Genomic DNA, 18329 nt, shown 5'->3' with positions numbered 1-18329 from the left:
GCTCAGCGCCACCACTGCACCGCTCAGCGCCACCACAGCACCGCTCAGCGCCACCACAGCACCGCTCAGCGCCACCACAGCATCGCTCAGCGCCACCACAGCATCGCTCAGCGCCACCACAGCATCGCTCAGCGCCACCACAGCATCGCTCAGCGCCACCACAGCATCGCTCAGCGCCACCACAGCATCGCTCAGCGCCACCACAGCATCGCTCAGCGCCACCACAGCATCGCTCAGCGCCACCACAGCATCGCTCAGCGCCACCACAGCATCGCTCAGCGCCACCACAGCATCGCTCAGCGCCACCACAGCATCGCTCAGCACCACCACAGCATCGCTCAGCACCACCACAGCATCGCTCAGCACCACCACAGCATCGCTCAGCACCACCACAGCATCGCTCAGCACCACCACAGCATCGCTCAGCACCACCACAGCATCGCTGGTTCAAATATGTTCATTCAATGTTTCAAGCTGTTTTCAAGCTTTCACGCTTTATTACAAATCACACAAAAATGTTTATTTCACTTCTGTTCTTGGATTTTCGTCACAATAAAAAACACTGAACATAATCTTCACAAAAATGATTTACAAAAGTTTGTTATTGCCATTACAAATTAAATAAATTATTTAAGTATTAACTATTAAAAAAATTAAAAGCCATTGTTATTTGTAATATCAATACATCTAAGTCACGTAAAAATAAAACATGTTGCATTACAAATGCTATAGGAGTCACATTTGCAAAAGTTATAACTATTGGCATTGTAAATGACAAAGCTATTATTTTAGCTATTTTAAAAAGTAACACATAAATTAAAAAAAAAAATTATAAGACCAATAGCTCAAACTTTCCTAATGCGAGACCTATTGCATTTCTAATGCTTGTTATCCCAGATTGTCGATCTTGTGTTTACCTCACTCTGTTAATTGGCTGGCTTTTTTGTTAGCTTTTCAAGGAAGCACTGTTTGATTTATTGCATATGTTTTCCAGGTTTTACGTGGACTTCCCCATCCCTGCACGCCATGTTTCTCTCTGTCACCTGTGTTTCTCCCCACCACCCTCCTTGTGCTTGCTATTGTGCCCCTGTTGCTTTCTTACCCATATGCTTCTGCACCACCCACTCTTTTCCTCTGTCACCCAGTGCTTCTCCTCCCAATCTCCTTATTGCTTTCGTTCTCCTCCCATTCTCTTTGTTGCTCCACCCCTTGATTTGCTTCCCTCTACTCCTGCCTTCTGCGTTGCTGAACCTCAACTGCGCCCTCTGTGTTGCTGAACCTCACCTGCGCCCTCTGTATTGCTCTCCCCATCCACGCTTCAAAAAAACGCTTTTGCACTGATTTTTTTATTTGCCGACCCAACTGGGATCAGCAAAAGGGAAAAAAAGCATCTGCTTGGTGTATTCGCCTACAAAATGACAAATCCGGCTGCATAATAGGCATAGTTATTTCTTATTTAGCCATGCTACACAGCATGAAGCCTTGCTTCACCAAATATTTTGACAGTGTGTGGTGGCGATTTCCTCCCACCCCCTCCTTCCCCACCCTCTGACGACTTGGTTCAGATAGTGTTGTAAATGCCTTGAACAAACGTTGGTTACAGACCCCCCTCTTCTCTTCCTACCCCCCTCCCCCCTCCCCAACAACTGCCTGTGGTGCCTCTGCCCCAAGATGTACTACTGTCCCGTGACAAATGCTCCGTGATGCACCCCTAATCGATAAGATCAGGAAGTCAAGCTCTGTTGCTGATCACAAGAAGCATGTCAGTCCTAATCCAGATCATGGTGCCTGCCCTGACCTAGGTTGCATTCGTCAGGTGAGTTGAAAGACAAAGTTGAGAGACCGGTCCAAGAAGAAAGATCGGAAGAGAATGGCCCATCCATGTCGCTTCACTTCCCTTCTAAGGAGAGGTCACAAAGTTTTTATTCCGGGAACCCTTTCTCAGTCTCAAGCTTCTGACCCAATGTCTGAGCCTGAAGCCAATGTACTCCGAGCTCCCTGAGCCACCATCAACATTGCAGCAAGCTGCAACCTTCAAGAAAGCTCTGTATAGATTTTCAAAATCATTCTATCTCCCTCTGGTGTCGCAATTTCGCCTGTGGGGCCTCCCTGGCACCATCAGACCATTCATAGAGAATGCGCACTCTGGAGCCAGGCTGTGCCTCTACTCCTCTTCTACAGACTGCACTGTCTTCTCATCTATTGGCACCATCTAAGTCTCCAGCGGTATTAGTTCTAAATCTGTTTTCAACTCTGACCCCAGATTCTTATCCATATTCAGCTTGGGGTAACTCCCCTCCAGTACATCTGTCATTGGCAGTAATCCAAAAGATGGAGGCTATTTTCGGACCAAACTCTGATGATGTGATGGACTTTAAACCTGTCCGACATGGTGATGAGGAAGTGATGATAGACAACTTACTCTCCCCACTTTACTTATGCTAGTTTAGACAATGACTTACTAAATGTTAGTGGCTTATGGACTTTCTCTTCATTCGCTTTTGGGACCTGGGACGGTGGAAAGATCATTATTTGCTGTGGTGGTCTAGAGGGCAACTGATGTGCTGAAGCTGCCATTTCCCTCTGAGAAAACTAAGGCTGGTCTGACAGCAACCAGGTCCTTCTCCTACAGAGCGTGTGTTTCCATTTAAGGAGACTTTAGTCAACCCAGTCATTGGAGCTTGACCAAAATCAATTTTCAGCTGTAAATTGCCTTATTGCTAGGCACCATAGACCAATGCCAAGAGACCCACCGTTCATAATTCAGCATCTTGCTCTTAACAGACTTGTGATTCAAGCCTCCATTTCAGATGTCAATCATAATTCTTTTCCTTCCTGTAAACCACAGAGTAAGCTAAAAAAGATTGATGCAATGAGCAAGAAAGTTTTTTCTTTTAATCAATCTGATAGACATCTAGCTGCAGATTCCTTACCTTTGAATTTCCAGGCATCAGGCTGGATCCCAAAGATATTTCACAGCAGTACCCCTACGCCCCAGTAGGTGGCATTAGTCGACTCTGCTGGATGTAGTCTACATCGTGTTTGACGTCTTGACGTCTGCGTCAATATAACCGCCACTCCGGTGCGCTGACGTCTGTTCTTTTCTTTCCGCACCATCAGCGCCGATCCGTTGAAGAGAGCTACCCCCTGTCACTTTTTGGCAGTCTTTTTTTTACTTTTTGTGGACTTTGTTGATGTGTAGGTGTCATATCGAGTAAGAAGACTTCAGGGTTCAAGCCGTGCTGCGCCTGTCACCGCACCATGTCGGTCACGGACCCCCATTTGGTTTGTCTTTGGTGCCTGAAGCGCGACCACGATTCCACGTCATGCTCCAACTGCTGGGCCATGGCGCCGAAAGTTTTGAGGGAGCGGACCCTAAAGCTTCTCGCGGCCAAAGACCTGCGCCGCGGAGGTCGCCTCGTCGGTCTCGTGCCAGATCTCATCGAGAGGAAGGTAAATGTAAATGTCGGAATTTGTAAAGCGCACAGCTACCTCCACCGGAGGTGTCCCGGCGCTGTCCGTATACCGCTTAGGAACCCTTCCTGGCTTTCCTGGGAAATGTCCACTCCTGGGCACCCCCCAGGTGCAGCCAGGCATCCCAGCGCTTTTGGGGCCGTTGTGGAGACTAAGCAAGCTATATCCCAGAGTTACACCGTGGGACCCATGATAAGAACAGGCACTGAGGCGAGAATATCCAGTATGGGGAATTAATGAGCCGGAGACCCGCCGAGGCGGGAATCGAACCCTGGTCCCTGGCCAGAGCTCTGCATCAAGGTCTGCCTGCTCTAACCATTGAGCCACACTTCTCCACATTGAGCCACACTTCTCCACATGAGTTGAATTGAAATCCTTGTCGTCCAAGTCAGGTAAGATGCACCACAAAAAGCACAAGAAGTAGACTCATGCTTCGACTTCACCCTGCCTGTCTCACTGCATGGCGGAGGAACCTCTGCGATCGAGGCCCCGCTCCAGAGAGCACATGCCTGGGTCGGCTCCACGTTTCCCTCCTTCCCGGGGCCTGAAGCAACATGCCCAACCAAAACAATTTTATAACGCCCTTTGCGCCATATTTGGGCGGTCTGGCCCTGCCAGCACGCCTCCGGGCACCGCATGCTCAGAAGACGGAGGGGCCCGTGGGTTCCATGCCGGCGGCTCTGGCCTGGGCCTCCGACTGGACCCGTTCCCAGGTCCGGACCGATGGCAGTCGTGTCCCCTCAGCAACCTTACCCGACACCAAGGTCCTCTACGTCGCAGGCTCCTCCCCTATTCTCATTCCTAATTACATAGATCTAGTTGGGTGCCCTCTGGCGCCGACTAAGCTGTACGGCTCCTTGCTTTTTTTTCTGCCCTATTCAGAAGGGTTTGGAATGGAGGATGAGGATTGGGAGGGAGAGCAGGACCCCTTAGAAATCCTGCAACAAGATCTGGACTTGTATGAGGAGTTGGTTGAAGCCAGTGGTCTGGACACCTCCCCAGACACCGGCATGCTTTCCCCTTCTACCCTGGCTATGGAGGAGGGAGCATCTTTTGCCAAGGTGGTGCTTAGGGCTGTGGAGGCTGTTGACCTGCAGCTTCCTACAGTGGCAGTCCGGACAAAAGTCTTGACAGAGGTCCTGCAGTCTGGGGTCTCAAGTTCGGAACACCTACTGCCCTTCAATGAGGCCTTGACAGGTCCTTCTGGGGACATGCTCCAAACCTAGCACAGGGGATCCTGTGAATAGGACGATAGCCTGCAATCGCCCCTCACCAGGTGACTCAACCAAAGCTTGGTGGTCCATGCTTTCATGGCACATTCCCTTCTGCACACCCACACAGGGAATCCAAGAGGCTGGGAAATTTCGGGAAGAAAATGTTTTCTTACATCAGCCAAGCATTGCAGTCACGCTGCATGCCTCTTGGGCAGTTACTCCCATTCCATATGGGATACGGTGGCACAGGTGCTGCCCAGAGTCTTGCAGGGGACAGGGCTCTGTTCTCCAAGGCTATATCAGACTGTAGGGATACAGCAAAGTTCACATTCAGATGTGGCTTGCACACGACTGACTCGCTAGCTAGAGCAATTTCCACGATGGTGGTGGTGCGTCGTCACGCCTGGCTGAGAATATCCGTTTCTTTGCAGGATTTTCAGGCCAACCTCATGGACATGCCCTTTGCTGGCTCCCGTCTACTTGGAGACAAGGCTGATGCTGCTCTTTAGCACGATAAAAACTCGTGGCCAATGGCCAAATGTTTGGGTCTCTCTACCGCCCCCAGGGCTTCATCCACTTTTTGCTCCTTTTGTAGCTATGGAAGAGCCTATCAGCCGCGCTAACCCAACCCTGGCCAGAGGGCCATCAAGTTAAGCAACCTCTGCAGGGGCCGTGGAAGCGGTAGTCCTACGGCATCAGTCTCACAACCTATGCCGACGACACCCAACTGGTCCTATCTGTACACAATGATGGACCGACAGTTGCAGCAAACTTTCAAGAGGGAATGCTGGCCATCAGTTCCTGGATGTCCTCAAACTGTCTAAAATTAAACTCTGCAAAGACAGAGGTTATGACATTCGGGAAACTGGAACCTGCCTGGTCCCCCCTATGGTGGCCCAATGAGATGGGACCTCCACCAGAACCTGTTACTAAGGTTCGCAACCTTGGAGTCATATTTGATGACAGACTGCTCTTTCACCATAACGTCAACCCCATAGTCTCCACCTCCTTCTTCACTCTGAAGAAGAGCAAGAAGCTTCTTCCTTATATTCTCACTTCAGCTGGTAAAACTCTGATCAGCACCCTTATTTTTTGGGCCTCTTGGGGGCTCCCCAGTCACAAGGCGGTCCAGAAAAGACATCAGTCCCGGTCTACGTCGTTGACTACAACGTCGAAAGGTATGACTACGATATGCTCCCCGTCGACCCAGAGCTCTGCGACGAGGGGAAGGAGGTCGACACATTGGACGAGGTCAAAGACTTCGAAGTCGGCACATCATCGTTGTCGATCTGAGTCCCGAAGGCATCGGCGCTTGCCGTCGAGGCGACAATGCCATTCGCCGTCTACGCACAGGTCGGCGTCGAGAAGGAGATCCTCGCCATCGAGGAGTAAGTCGACGTCGTGCAGCAAGTCAGCGTTGAGGAGAAAATTGACGAAACGAAGATAGACGTCGAGGAGGAACTCGACGTCTAGGAGACAGTCTCCTTCCAGGAGCAGGTCAGGCTCGGTGGTCAGCATTTCTACATCGGACCGCTCTAGGTCGGAACGGCGCAGGCGGTCTCCATCAGGGGATATGGCCTCCAGGGCGCCATCTTCGAGGCCTGCCTGTAAGAGGAGAAGAGTGATTTGTTCACCGGACTTGGAATACTCCAGGACCTTCACCAACTAGATCTCCAGGGATGGACCAGCCTGTGGTCACTCATCTGTCGCCTCCACGGCCTCAGACCCCTCCTCCTCTGCCCTTACCACCTCAGCCACCGATACCGGTGATTCCGCCTGTGCCCAGACAGCCGAGATCTTGCTCCAGAATGCAACATCGCTCTCGTAGCCGGCACAGGTCTTCCACCAGGTCTTGACCTCGTCGCCACCTTGAGAGATCACGCTGAAGATACACTAGGGACACAAATTTCTCTAGTGGTTGGAGATATTCGCCGACCTTGTCAGACTCACCTCCTACAAGGGTATCTCCAGTTGATGACATTGCCACCTTTCACGATGTACTACTGAGGGGAGCAGCTGAACTGGGGATTGCGCTGACTGCACCTACCCCTTCCACTTCTGTCATCTTCGAGACACTGCAACGGAAGAAATTCACGTCCCCTACTTCCTCTAGTACCTGGTTTGGAGGAACAGGCTATGGAACTTTTCTTGACGCCTGATTCTGCTAAGTCGGCTCCATCACGACTTCAGAAGAAATGCAGGCCCCCGGACTCGGACGCTCTTCGGTGCCCATGCGGACGAGGAAATGGCTCGCATGAAGGCGGAAGTTGAGACACTCAAGGCTGTACCTGATGCATGAACTCCAAGCGGAGGCCGGTACCCTGTTAAGAAAAAGAGCGCTAGAAGCAGTCTCTCCATCTCAAAGGGGAAAGGGTCTATACTCAAGGTTCTTTCTTGTGCGCAAAAAAGACAAAAACAAGTTCAGGCCCATTCTGGATTTGCGACAAGCAAACAAATGGATTCGCAGGGAAAGATTTTGCATGCTGTCCTTGCACCAGATTTATCCTCCGCTGCATCGAGGAGACAGGCTTTGCGTCATAGATCTGCAGGACGCGTACTTCTACGTTCCCATTGCACAAAAGCAACGGAAGTTCCTGCGCTTTCTAGTCGGCACCAACCACTATCAGTACACCGTACTTCCGTTTGGTCTGAAGTCTGCGCCCAGGATCTTTTCAAAGTGCATGGCAGTGGTTGCAGCGCACCTGAGGAAAAACAAGGTGTTTGTTTACCCGTACCTGGACGACTGGTTGATCAAAGCATCCACCTTCCAGGAAGCGCAAATACATTTCAACAGGACGGCTGTTCTGTTGAAGCAACTGGGTCTGCACATCAACATGTCCAAGTCTATCCCGGCTCTTGGTCAGTGTCTGCAGTACTTGGGAGCCTCGATCGATACACTCAAGGCAAGCGTGTGTCCTTCGGAAGGCTCAGACTCTCATGTCCGTTCCATCAACGACAGTGAGGACGGTGTCCTCTCCTGGGGTCGATGGCTTCTTGCATCTTTCTCACCCCACATGCACGCCTCCACATGAGGCCGCTGCAGGAATGTTTGGAGGATCAATGGAACCAGAAACGAGGGAGCTGGGAGGACAGAATCCGACTGTCTCAACACGCTCAATAGTCCTTGAAGTGGTGGTGTTCAGCAGGGAATCTCCTCAAGGGAGTTCCGTTCCACAAGGACATTTCTACACAGACCATTGTGACAGATGCCTCTCTCCAGGGCTGGGGAGCGCATTCGGACCACCTTCAGATCCAAGGCATGTGGTTTCAGTCGGCAACCACGTATCACATCAATTTTCTGGAACTCAGACCTGTTCATCTGGCGCTGAAAGCCTTTCATCCGTCCTTCTGGAGCAGCTCCCTGCTTGTACAGACGGACAACACGACAACAATGTATTACCTCAACAAGCAGGGGGTGCCCGAGATCGCGCACACTGTCTCAGGAAGCGCAAGCGATCTGGCACTGGCTATTGGCCAGGGGACTGACAAACGGCTACCCATCTACCAGGTGTGCAGAATGCTCAGGCAGATGCACTCAACAGGCTCGTTCACGAAATTCACTTGTGGGTCTTAAACGATGAGGTGTTCAACATCTGCGCAAGATGGGGCACTCCAGAAATAGATCTGTTCGCCACCGCCGACAAGAGCAAATGCCGAGGCTTCGCCTCCAGGTTTTACCAACTGGGGACTCTGGGGAATGCACTGTGGATTAGCTGGTCGAACAGCTTTCTGTACGCTTTTCCGCCCATTCCCCTGATACCAGCAGTGCTGCTCAAGCTGTCCCAATCGAGGGGCCAGATGATCCTCAATGCTCCGGAGTGGCCTCGGCAGTGGTGGTTCACCAACCTTCTACACCGGTCTCTCAGCCCCATCTTCGGCTTCCATGTCGGCCGGACCTTCTCACGAAGTTCGGAGGGCAGATGGTGCACCCCAACCTCTCGTCGTTGAGTTTGGCACCATGGCTCCTGAGCTAGTGCAGTATTGACATTTAAACCTGCCTGACAACTGCATGGAGATACTCAAAGAGGCAAAGAGACCGTCTACAAGTGGAAGAGATTCTGCATTTGGTGCACTTCAAAAAATGCTGATCCTACATCCTGCAAGGAAGATGTCATGATTCCATACTTGCTGCATTTGGCTCAATCTGGCCTTAATTTTCATTCTATTAAGGTTCACCTCGCAGCTTTAACTGCGTATAGGAAATGCCCTTCACAAACTTCCTTTTTCCAAATCCCTGTCATCAAAGATTTTCTGGAAGGTTTAAAGAAGGTATTTCCTCCCATTAGGCGTCCTTCGTCTCCGTGGGAGATGAATGTGGTGTTGTCTAGATTGATGAAGGAGCCTTTTGAGCCTATTCATAAGGCTTCTCTACAACATTTATCCTGGAAGGCAGCGTTCCTTGTAGCTATAACATCGGCTCGCAGAGTGAGTGAGATTCAGGCTCTGTGTTAAGAGCCTTATACTGTATTTCATGCATCCAAGGTTGTCATGAGGACTCACCCGAAGTTTCTCCCTAAAGTGATATCTGATTTCCATTTCAATCAGACGATCACTTTACCAACGTTTTTTCAACATCCTTCCTCTCCGGCGGAGAGGTAACTTCATTCACTTGATGTGAGACGGGTGTTGAAATTCTACCTAGATAAGACCAAAGTCATTCGTAGGTCAGATCAGCTGTTTGTTAATTACAGATCAGTCAGGACTAGTCTTGCCACCTCCAAACAGTCCATATCTAGATGGATTGTGTCCTGTATACAACTGTGTTACCAGAAAGCTATCAAGACTATAGGGGGTAAGCCTGAGGCTCATTCGACTCGTCTACACCGGCTTTGCTGCGTAACGTTCCCATTGCAGACATCTGTAGGGCTGCTACTTGGAAGTCTGTCCATACCTTTGCTAAGCATTACTGCCTGGACTCTGATGCCAGGACAGATTCTCAAGTTGGGCAGGCTTCGCTGAGGAATTTATTTGCTTAGTAAAGATTTTTTAGGTGTGTTCCACCGCTGGGTTTGGTTTGTTTGGGATGGGCTTGCCATTCTATTCACAGATTATGACTATACACAGAGATCCCCTACTACAGAAGGAGTAGTTTCTTCAGTGAAAGCAGGAGGTTCGCCGTAGCCTGGAGGTGGGAGACAACTGCTTAGGACGGGCCCGCCTTCAACAACCAGTCAAAGAGATAGGGGAAGACTGAAAGGAGTAGTTTGATACCTGTAACTCCAGTTCTGTACGAGCCCTTTCAATTTGCTGTGCTCCCCTTCGGCCTCACCAGTGCCCCTTGGATGTTCACGAAGGTGATGGCGGTTGTCAGGGGTTCCAGTCTTCCCCTGTCTCCCAAACTGTTTGTTAAAGGTGGGCTCGTCGCAAGCAGTAGTCTCCCACCTCCAGACTATGACAAACCTCCTGGATTCACTAGGGTTCACTATCAGCATGCCAAAGTCACACCCGCCTTCCTCTCATACGCTCCTGTTCATTGGAGCGGTTTTGGACATGGTGCAGTTTTGGGCCTATACTCGCGAACGAGTCCAGGATATTCAGACTTATTACCGATGTTTCAGCATCTATCCTGGATTTCGGTGAGAATGACTGAGGCTGTTGGGCCTCATAGAGTCCTACATTGTGCTGGTGGATCACGCACGGTGGCTCATGCAGGCTCTGCAGTGGGACCTGAAGTTCCAATGGGCACAGCATCGAGGAAATCTCACCGACCTGGTTCAGATATCAGAGGGCACTGCGAAATACCTGCGGTGGTGCCTGACAAATCGGAATTGGGTCAGACGCAGTCCCCTCTCCTTTCCCCACCCAGCTCTCACAGTAGTGATGGATGCGTCTCTTCTGGGATGGGGCTTCCATTTAGAGGAGGTGGAGATCAAAGGAATCTGGTCTCCGGCGTAAGCCAAGCTCCATATCATCCTATTGGAGCTTTGTGCAATTCAATTGACACTGAATGCCTTTTTACCATCCATCAAAGGAAGGCTAGTTCAGGTGCTCACAGATAACACTACCGCCATGTGGTACTACAACAAACAGGGCAGAGTGGAGTCATGGACTGTCAAGAGGCCCTGCACCCCTGGACTTTGCTGGAACAACAATCCATTTCCCTGGTGGTTCAGCATCTGACCAGTTCTCTGAACGCCAGACCAGACTAACTCAGCCGAAGGTGCCTTGTGGATCATGAGTGGCGTTTCCATCCGGAGGTGGTACAAGGTCTCTTTCAGCAGTGAGGAGCGCCTTGGTGAGATCGGTTTGCCTCTGAAGAGAACTTGCAATGTCAACAGTTTTGTGCATTGGAGTTTCCAAGGCGGCTCTCGCTCGACGACGCGTTTCGTCACGAGTGGAGCTCAGGCCCAGAGTGCTCTAGAAGATCAGGAGCAACCGGGTACAAGTTATTCTTGTGGCTCGGGATTGGGCACGGAGTTTTTGGTATGCCGAGCTTCTGAATAGGAGCATCGATCCTCCATTCAGGCTGCCCTTTCGGGATGGATCTTCTGTCGCTGCAGCCAGGGAGGGTCCCTATTCTGGCAGCCAGGCATCCCTACACAAAATCTGTATACTCCTGCAGATGGAACACATTTCAAAAATATTTTACAGAATGGTATGTTGACCCCTTATCTGTTTCTCTGGCAGATATTCTCTTGTTTATCATTTCCTTAGCCCTTCAGGGTGCCAGAACAGAGCCCTGCTGGACCACCTTTTCGGCTCTCAGCTTTTCCTTGGCTGCCCGATCAGCCTTCACGTTTTAAGTCCCCTCTGGTGCAGAGGTTTTTGAAGGGGTTAACTCACTTATTTCCCCTTTCTCTTTTTCTTATGCAACAGTGGGACCTTAATCTGAAAGACACGTTAGTGATAGATTCCTTACCTTAGAATATCCCCAGACGTCAGACTGGATCCGCAAAGGTTTTCGTCAGCAGTACCCCTGCGCGTCGGTAGGTGGCGTCATGCGGCTCACTGTCCGTCGCTGGACTCGTAAGCGCCGAAATGACGTCACGGACCCTACTTAAGCACCACCCATGCGCGCTGACGTCAGTTCTTTCTTTTTCAGCGCCGGCAAGCGCAGATCCAGTTAGAGCACGTACCCTAGTCACTTTATGACTTAACTGTTTTGAGACTTTTGTCTCTACTTCTTTTGAGTCTGGACTCCTGGTGCCGCATAGGGATGCCTGGGTTTAAATCCTGCTGGGCCTGTCGCCGTTCGATGTCGGTGGCCGACCCCCACGGCGTTTGTCTCTACTGTCTGGAGCGCGACCACGACTCCCGATCATGTTCCGACTGTCTGGCCATTGCTCCGAAGGCTTTGCGGGAACGGTCCCAAAAGCTGCAGGCCCGGCAGTCATCTTTGCGCCGTTCGAGGTCCAGGGGTCGTTTGAGGGACAGCCCACGGGGCCATAATCATAGCTCCTCGGGGTCAAAGTCTTCACCCTCGGAATCAGGTAAGAGACGTCACAAGAAAAAGTCGATAAGCGTTTACGCTCTCCAACGTCCCCCTCTTGGTCTCCGGATGCAGACGAGGGGGCCAAGGTTCTTCCCCCACGGCTCCTTTGGAGCCTGGGAGTCCCGCGGCCTGCCCACCTTATCTCGGTCCGTCGGTGACTCCGGCCCAGGTGCAAGAACTTCTTGCCGCCTTTTCAGGCCTAGAGCTCTTGCTGGCGAGCCTTCGGGCCCTCGGGTCCAGTTGGGGCCCCGCCGCCGCAAGGTCCTCTGCCAACGGCTCCTGCCCTGGCGCGGCAAAGTCCTCCGCTGGCGGCTTCAACCCTGGCGCCCCCTGCGTCCCCAGCACCGCAATGGGTCCCCTTCGTCCCACTTCCACCATTGCCCGGGTTTCCGGACAATTTTGCTCCGGCTTGGGACCCTAATTGGGACATGGAGTCGGATCGGCACCGTTGGACCATTTGTATTCCCCTGTTCCTCCCCCACCGCAGCAGCCTGTACCTCGGGCCCTGGAGGAGGGGAATGACTGGGAGGGCTCTGAGGACCCTCTTGCACGGCAGTGTGAGTCAGAACAGGAGTGGGCGGAGGAATCAGAGGATGCAGGTGGCCTTGACCTCTTCTCTGAGCCCGGCTTTCTGTCTCCTCCCGCAGGCATGGAGGAAGGCGCCACTTATACTGTGCTGCTCCATAGAGCAGCTGAGGCCCTTGACCTTGATCTGCCTACTGTCACTCTTAAGACAAACGTCCTTACTGAAGTGCTTCAGCTGGCGGCAAGTTCTATGGAACCTCTGCCGTTCAATGAGGCCTTGATGGATGTTTTGATGGGCACCTGGTCTAGACCAGCCACGGGGGTTTCTGAGGATAAAAACGTGGCCAGGCATCATCGGCACAAGGTGACCCTGCCTTTTTAACAAATCATCCGACTCCGGATGTATATCTTCACATTGCCAGCCTACCGGCGCTACCTGCGGTTCACGGTAGGCCAGGAGCATTTTCATTTTGCCGTACTCCCCTTCGGCCTTACCAGCGCCCCTCGGGTGTTCATGAAAGTAATGGCGGTGGTTGCAGCTCGTCTGCGCAGGTTAGGGGTGTCAGTCTTCCCCTACCTCAACGACTGGTTGTTGAAGGCAGGCTCGCCCCAGGCAGTCGTCCCCCACCTTAAGACTACGGCTGACCTCCTGCATTTGTCGGGGGTTCTCCTTCTGCGTACCGAAGTCTCACCTGAGTCCCTCTCAGAAGCTCCCCTTCATCGGAGCAGTTCTGGATTCGACGCGGTTTCGGGTTTATCCTCCCGAGCAGGGAGTCCAGGATATTCAGGCTATGATTCTGATCTTTTGGCCTCTATCCCGGGGTTCAGTCAGGATGACCCTCCAGCTCCTGGACCTGATGGCCTCCTGCATCCTGCTGTTGCAACATGCTAGATGGCATATGCGGGCTCTGCAGTGGGAACGGAAGTTCCAGTGGGCACAGCATCAGGACACCCTGTCCGATCATGTCCAGATCTCTGAGGTCACTGCACGACAATTGCAGTGGTGGCTCGCGAATTGCGATTGGGTTAATGGCAGATCCCTCGCCCTTCCCCAACCGGGGACACAGTGGTGACTGATGCATCCCTCTTGGGATGGGGCTGCCACTTGGAAAGGCGGAGATCAGAGGTCTCCTGTCCGGCGATGTCCCGGTCCATATCAACCTTTTTGAGCTTCAGGCTATCTGTCTGGCACTGAAGGCATTCCTTTTCTCTGTCCGGGGAAGTGTAGTGCAGGTGTTCACGGGCAACACCACTGCCATGTGGTATTGCAACAAACAGGGTGGGGTGAGGTCGTGGACCCTATGTCAGGAGGCTCTGCTCCTCTGGACATGGCTGGAACATCAAGGCATTACCTTGGTGGTTCAACACTTGGCAGGTTCCCTGAACGCCAGGGTGGACAAACTCAGCCCCCGGTGCTTGATGGATCACGAATGGCGTCTGAACTCGGACGTGGCGCAAGGTCTCTTTTATCAGTGGGGAGAGCCTTGATTAGATCTATTCTCCACCGAAGAGAACGCGCAATGTCATCAGTTCTGCGTGTTGTAATTTCCAAGGCGGCACTCGCTCGGCGACGCTTTTCGTCGTGAGTGGAGCTGCGGTCTGTTGTATGCCTTTCCGCCTATACCACTTCTGTCCAGAGTGCTGAAAAAGATTTGGCGCGACCGGACCCATGTCATCCTTGTGGCTCTGGATTGGGCACGAAGATACTGGTATCCCGAGCTACTCAGCATGGCGATCGATCCCCTGATCCGACTGCCTCTTTGGGAGGATCTTCTGTCGCAGCAGCAGGGGACGGTCCTCCACCCGAACCGGTCCAGCCTCCACCTCTATGTGTGGAGATTGAGCAGCAACAGTTGACAGCTTTCGCTCTTCCTCCCGAAGTCTGTGATGTCATTCTGGCAGCCAGGCGTCCCTCCACTGTGACAGTATACGCCTGCAGGTGGAACAAGTTTGTGGCATGATGCACAGCAAAGGCTGTGGATCCCCTTTCTGCCCCTCTTTCGGAGTTCCTTCTATCTTTGGCCCAGCAGGGCTCTGCTCTGGGCACTATCAAATGTTATCTTTCGGCCATCTCTGCCTTTCTAAGGCTTCCTGATCAGCTTCTCTTTTTAAGTCCTGACCTATCTGATGTGCGCTCCCTTTGAGCCCCTTCATAACTGTCCATTACGTCTTCTCACTCTTAACACTGCTTTCCTGGTAGCGATCACCTCTGCCAGAAGAGTGAGTAAGCTCCAGGCTCTTTCGTCTAAACCTCCTTTCCTTTCCGTTCATCCGGACAAGGTGGTTTTAAGGACCCATCCTTCTTTCTTGCCAAAGGTCGTCACGCCCTTCCACATCGGGCAGACCATCACTTTGCCCACCTTCTTTCCGCCTCCGCATCCTTCAAAAGAGGGAGAGGCTTCACCGTCTGGACCCAAAACGTGCGCTCTCGTTCTATCTGAAGCGCACACAATTCCGGATGGATGACCAGCTCTTTGTTGGCTACGTGGGTGCCAAAAAAGGTCGGGCCGTGCACAACCGGACCATCTCTCGGTGGGTCGTTCTGTGCATCAAAGCATGTTGCTCATTGGCTAAGAAGGAGCCTCCTGTGGAGCTGCGTGCCCATTCTACCAGGGTGACGGCAGCCACAACTTCCTTGGGACGCGGCGTTCCCTTGCAGGACATTTGGCAGGCAGCTACGTGGGCCTCGCTGCACACGTTTACCAAGCATTATCCGGAGAGACGGCTTCTTTGGTTGTTCTGTTCTCCGTGACTTTCTGGGGTAATCTTGCTCGGCGCCTACGATGCCAGCGTCTGACGCGGAGCTGCACGACACCACCTTGCGAGGCGCAGGGGTACTGCTGACGAAAAACTTTCTGGATCCAGTCTTATGCCTGGGGATATTCTAAGGTAAGGAATCTATCACTAACTAATGTCTCTTACAGATATATTGTACACAAGTAATAACTTGTGCAATAGGGAGAATACTGTACCATGAGGTACCATACTTCCACCTTTTACAAAACTTGGAAAAGAGGCGAGCTGACTAATTATGGGCTAATTGTCCTAAATGTTGTAAAGGGGACATTTTTATCTCTGCATTCTTCACTGAAGGACCTAGAGGATTGGGTTTCTGCAAGTTCTTTGAGACCACCAAACGGGTTTTCAAAAAAGGTACTGGTACTACATCAAACCTAATGGCTCTTGTAGTAGTCATCGAAGCTTTGATCCAAAATAAGTTTTCAATCAAGGCCTGTTTTGTGAGCCTAAAATCTGCATTTGGTAAGGTCTCGCGGAAGGCTTTGTTGACAAAATTAAGCCTATGAGGAATACCTCCAACAGTACTCTGTGCCAGCTAGTTTTTATCCCACAACTGGGTGAGAATATAGCTAGGAGATGGGCCAACAAATATAAAAAGGATCGTCACACGTGATGCTCTCAAACAAGGTTGCATTCTCGCACCACAGCAAATTTCAATGCCAATTTGAATGAACTAACTTCTGATGCTCCCTAGCTAGCATTGTCACCTCTATCCAGCCTTCAATATGAGGATGTTTCGTCCTACTTAGCAAGACTAAAAAGCCTTCAACATCTGATAACTTATGCGACACACACCGTAAGGAATGGGTTGGAAATGAATACCAAGAAAACAAAAGGCTTGGCATTTGGCAGTTACCAGAGGAAAACAATCTTCACTTGGTATTTGGATGAAAACTGGATATAACCAAGACATATACCTACTTGGGAGTCTTCTTTGATTGCAGACTTCAGTATGCCTGGTGTTTGCAGTATGCCCAGCATTTGCAAACAGTTAAACAAAAATCTATTTCTTTTTTTAACTGCATTCGAATGATTGGAATCCAGTCCAAGAGGTCAAACACTGACTCGCATACTCTAGACAATCGAGGTTAAACTTATGTCCTCACTCACTTATGGCACAGAAATAATTTGTGGGTGAGGCAGCATATTTTTATATTCAATCCAGACCATTTTAATCCCCTTTTCAAATGCGTAGGCACATTGCTGTTTTGTGTGGTTTTCAAAAATAGTTTTTTATGCTGCCCTTTGTGGTCAAAGACTGAATTAACTGATCTACGAATGTTTTAATCTTTACCTGGTTTTAAAGTGATAGTTTGATGTAATTGTGATGGTTTTTATTAACCATATACAGTAAATAATTAATCTCAGTTGACTTTAAAATAATGTATGTGGTATGGCTTAAGTATTGAGAAGTTTATTTAGCCTTGAGAAAGATGTTGTGAAGCATGTTGGCTGAAACAACTGTTTGCACCAATATTTGATCTCAACAACAAAGCATATTTTAATGGAATATTGTACTCCAATTTTGCCGACAAGAAGTGCATGCATCAAGTACGGTTCATCAGAAATATTATTTATGATTCCGATGTATTATATGATGCTTTTTTCTATATTAGTAAAACTATTGCAATTAGATTAGAAATCTAATTATTCCAGTTTCTGTAGATATATGCTTAGGGACTGTGTAGCCTGTACCTCAACACTTTTTGTTTGTATAGTAGTATGTAAGAAATGGTCTACCACCTTTTGGTTGTGCTTTTTTCCATCTCAAGAGCACATCTACTTTTGCTTGTGCTGCTTTGAATGTCTACTCTACTGCTGCTTGTGATTCGAACTTGTCTACTAGCGTTCACTTGTTGTGGAATATTTTATTTGAAATAAACTGTGTTTTTGTCACCCTGTCTAGGTATTGCAGAAGCCCCACTTTCACAGTTATTAACTTGCATACCCAGCAAAGCCAGAAACCATTTTAAAATTGGCGAAAAAAGAATTGTACCTTCCATGGCAATACCTGGCTCTTGACGTGCTTCATTTTATGGTCATTTTCGACTGAGGACTTTGTACAGCTAACATTATAAACCAACACTGGTGGTTAAACAGACATTGAGTGTGATCGCTTCACAGCTGCTTCTAATCCTACATGCTACGCTCAGTTTTTGCACCAGAGAAATAAAAGCTATATGTGTATTGCTTTTTTAAATGCAAAGTTGTTCTGTGTTTCCTTTGTTTCCTCTGTTTTTATATTTTTATGGAGTTTCAGGACATGATCAAGCTAGTCAATAAATGGGATTTAGCCCTTTTTGATTTTCAGTTTTTGAAGTACAGTTAGCAATCAAAAATAAATGATTTATTTGGACAAGAGCTGGAATAGCCCTTTGTTGTTTCAAGTGCTCATATATCAGTGAACGGATAGCAGGCTTAACCAAGAAATCGACTGAATGGGAGTCACTCATATAAAGGGCTGAAACGACACAATTTGCAGTTAAGGAATTTTTCACTGGAATTTGGGCGGGACAAACAAAGTTCTCAAAATGCAATGGTAGGTTCACATTGCATAAGAAGGGGTTTTGATTAGTTAATGATTGGAAATCTGTGTTGAGAACGGTTAGAAATGTTCGGAAAGGACTCGTTGCCTGAATTCTTAAGACAACAGTGATGAGAATCGTTATAGCTTGGTGTATCGTTGACTGAGGTGATGGTTATAGAGAAAAAAATTAAGGATGCTGGGAGGTTCGAGACTTATTTTGATTAGTTGAACGGTTGATTTGAATATTAAATAATGGAAGTAATTATAATTGCATTGCATATTTAAGATGATTAGGCACAGGATAATCGTGGGTTTGGAAGGACAAACCTTGCAGGTGTGGAGCGGTGGTAAACTGTTT

At 49.8% G+C, this 18329-nt stretch overlaps 1 protein-coding gene across 4 annotated transcripts in view; it reads left to right on the top strand.

Annotated features, from left to right (window-relative positions):
- Positions 1-17650, top strand: part of CENPN (centromere protein N) — a 308258-nt gene extending 290608 nt beyond the window's left edge. For all 4 annotated transcript variants that reach the window (XM_078671014.1, XM_078671016.1, XM_078671013.1 and 1 more), the window contains one exon: positions 17351-17650. In XM_078671014.1, coding sequence (XP_078527140.1) covers positions 17351-17466 — 116 coding nt within the window. In that variant the 3' untranslated portion in view covers positions 17467-17650. The remainder of the gene's footprint in view (positions 1-17350) is intronic.
- Positions 17651-18329: the final 679 nt, after the last annotated feature.

The sequence above is a fragment of the Lissotriton helveticus genome, chromosome 12 (assembly GCF_964261635.1).
Source record: "Lissotriton helveticus chromosome 12, aLisHel1.1, whole genome shotgun sequence".
Lineage (NCBI taxonomy): Eukaryota > Metazoa > Chordata > Amphibia > Caudata > Salamandridae > Lissotriton > Lissotriton helveticus.
The sequence above is the reverse complement of the archived record's forward strand: the minus strand, read 5'-3'. Positions and strand labels throughout refer to the sequence as shown.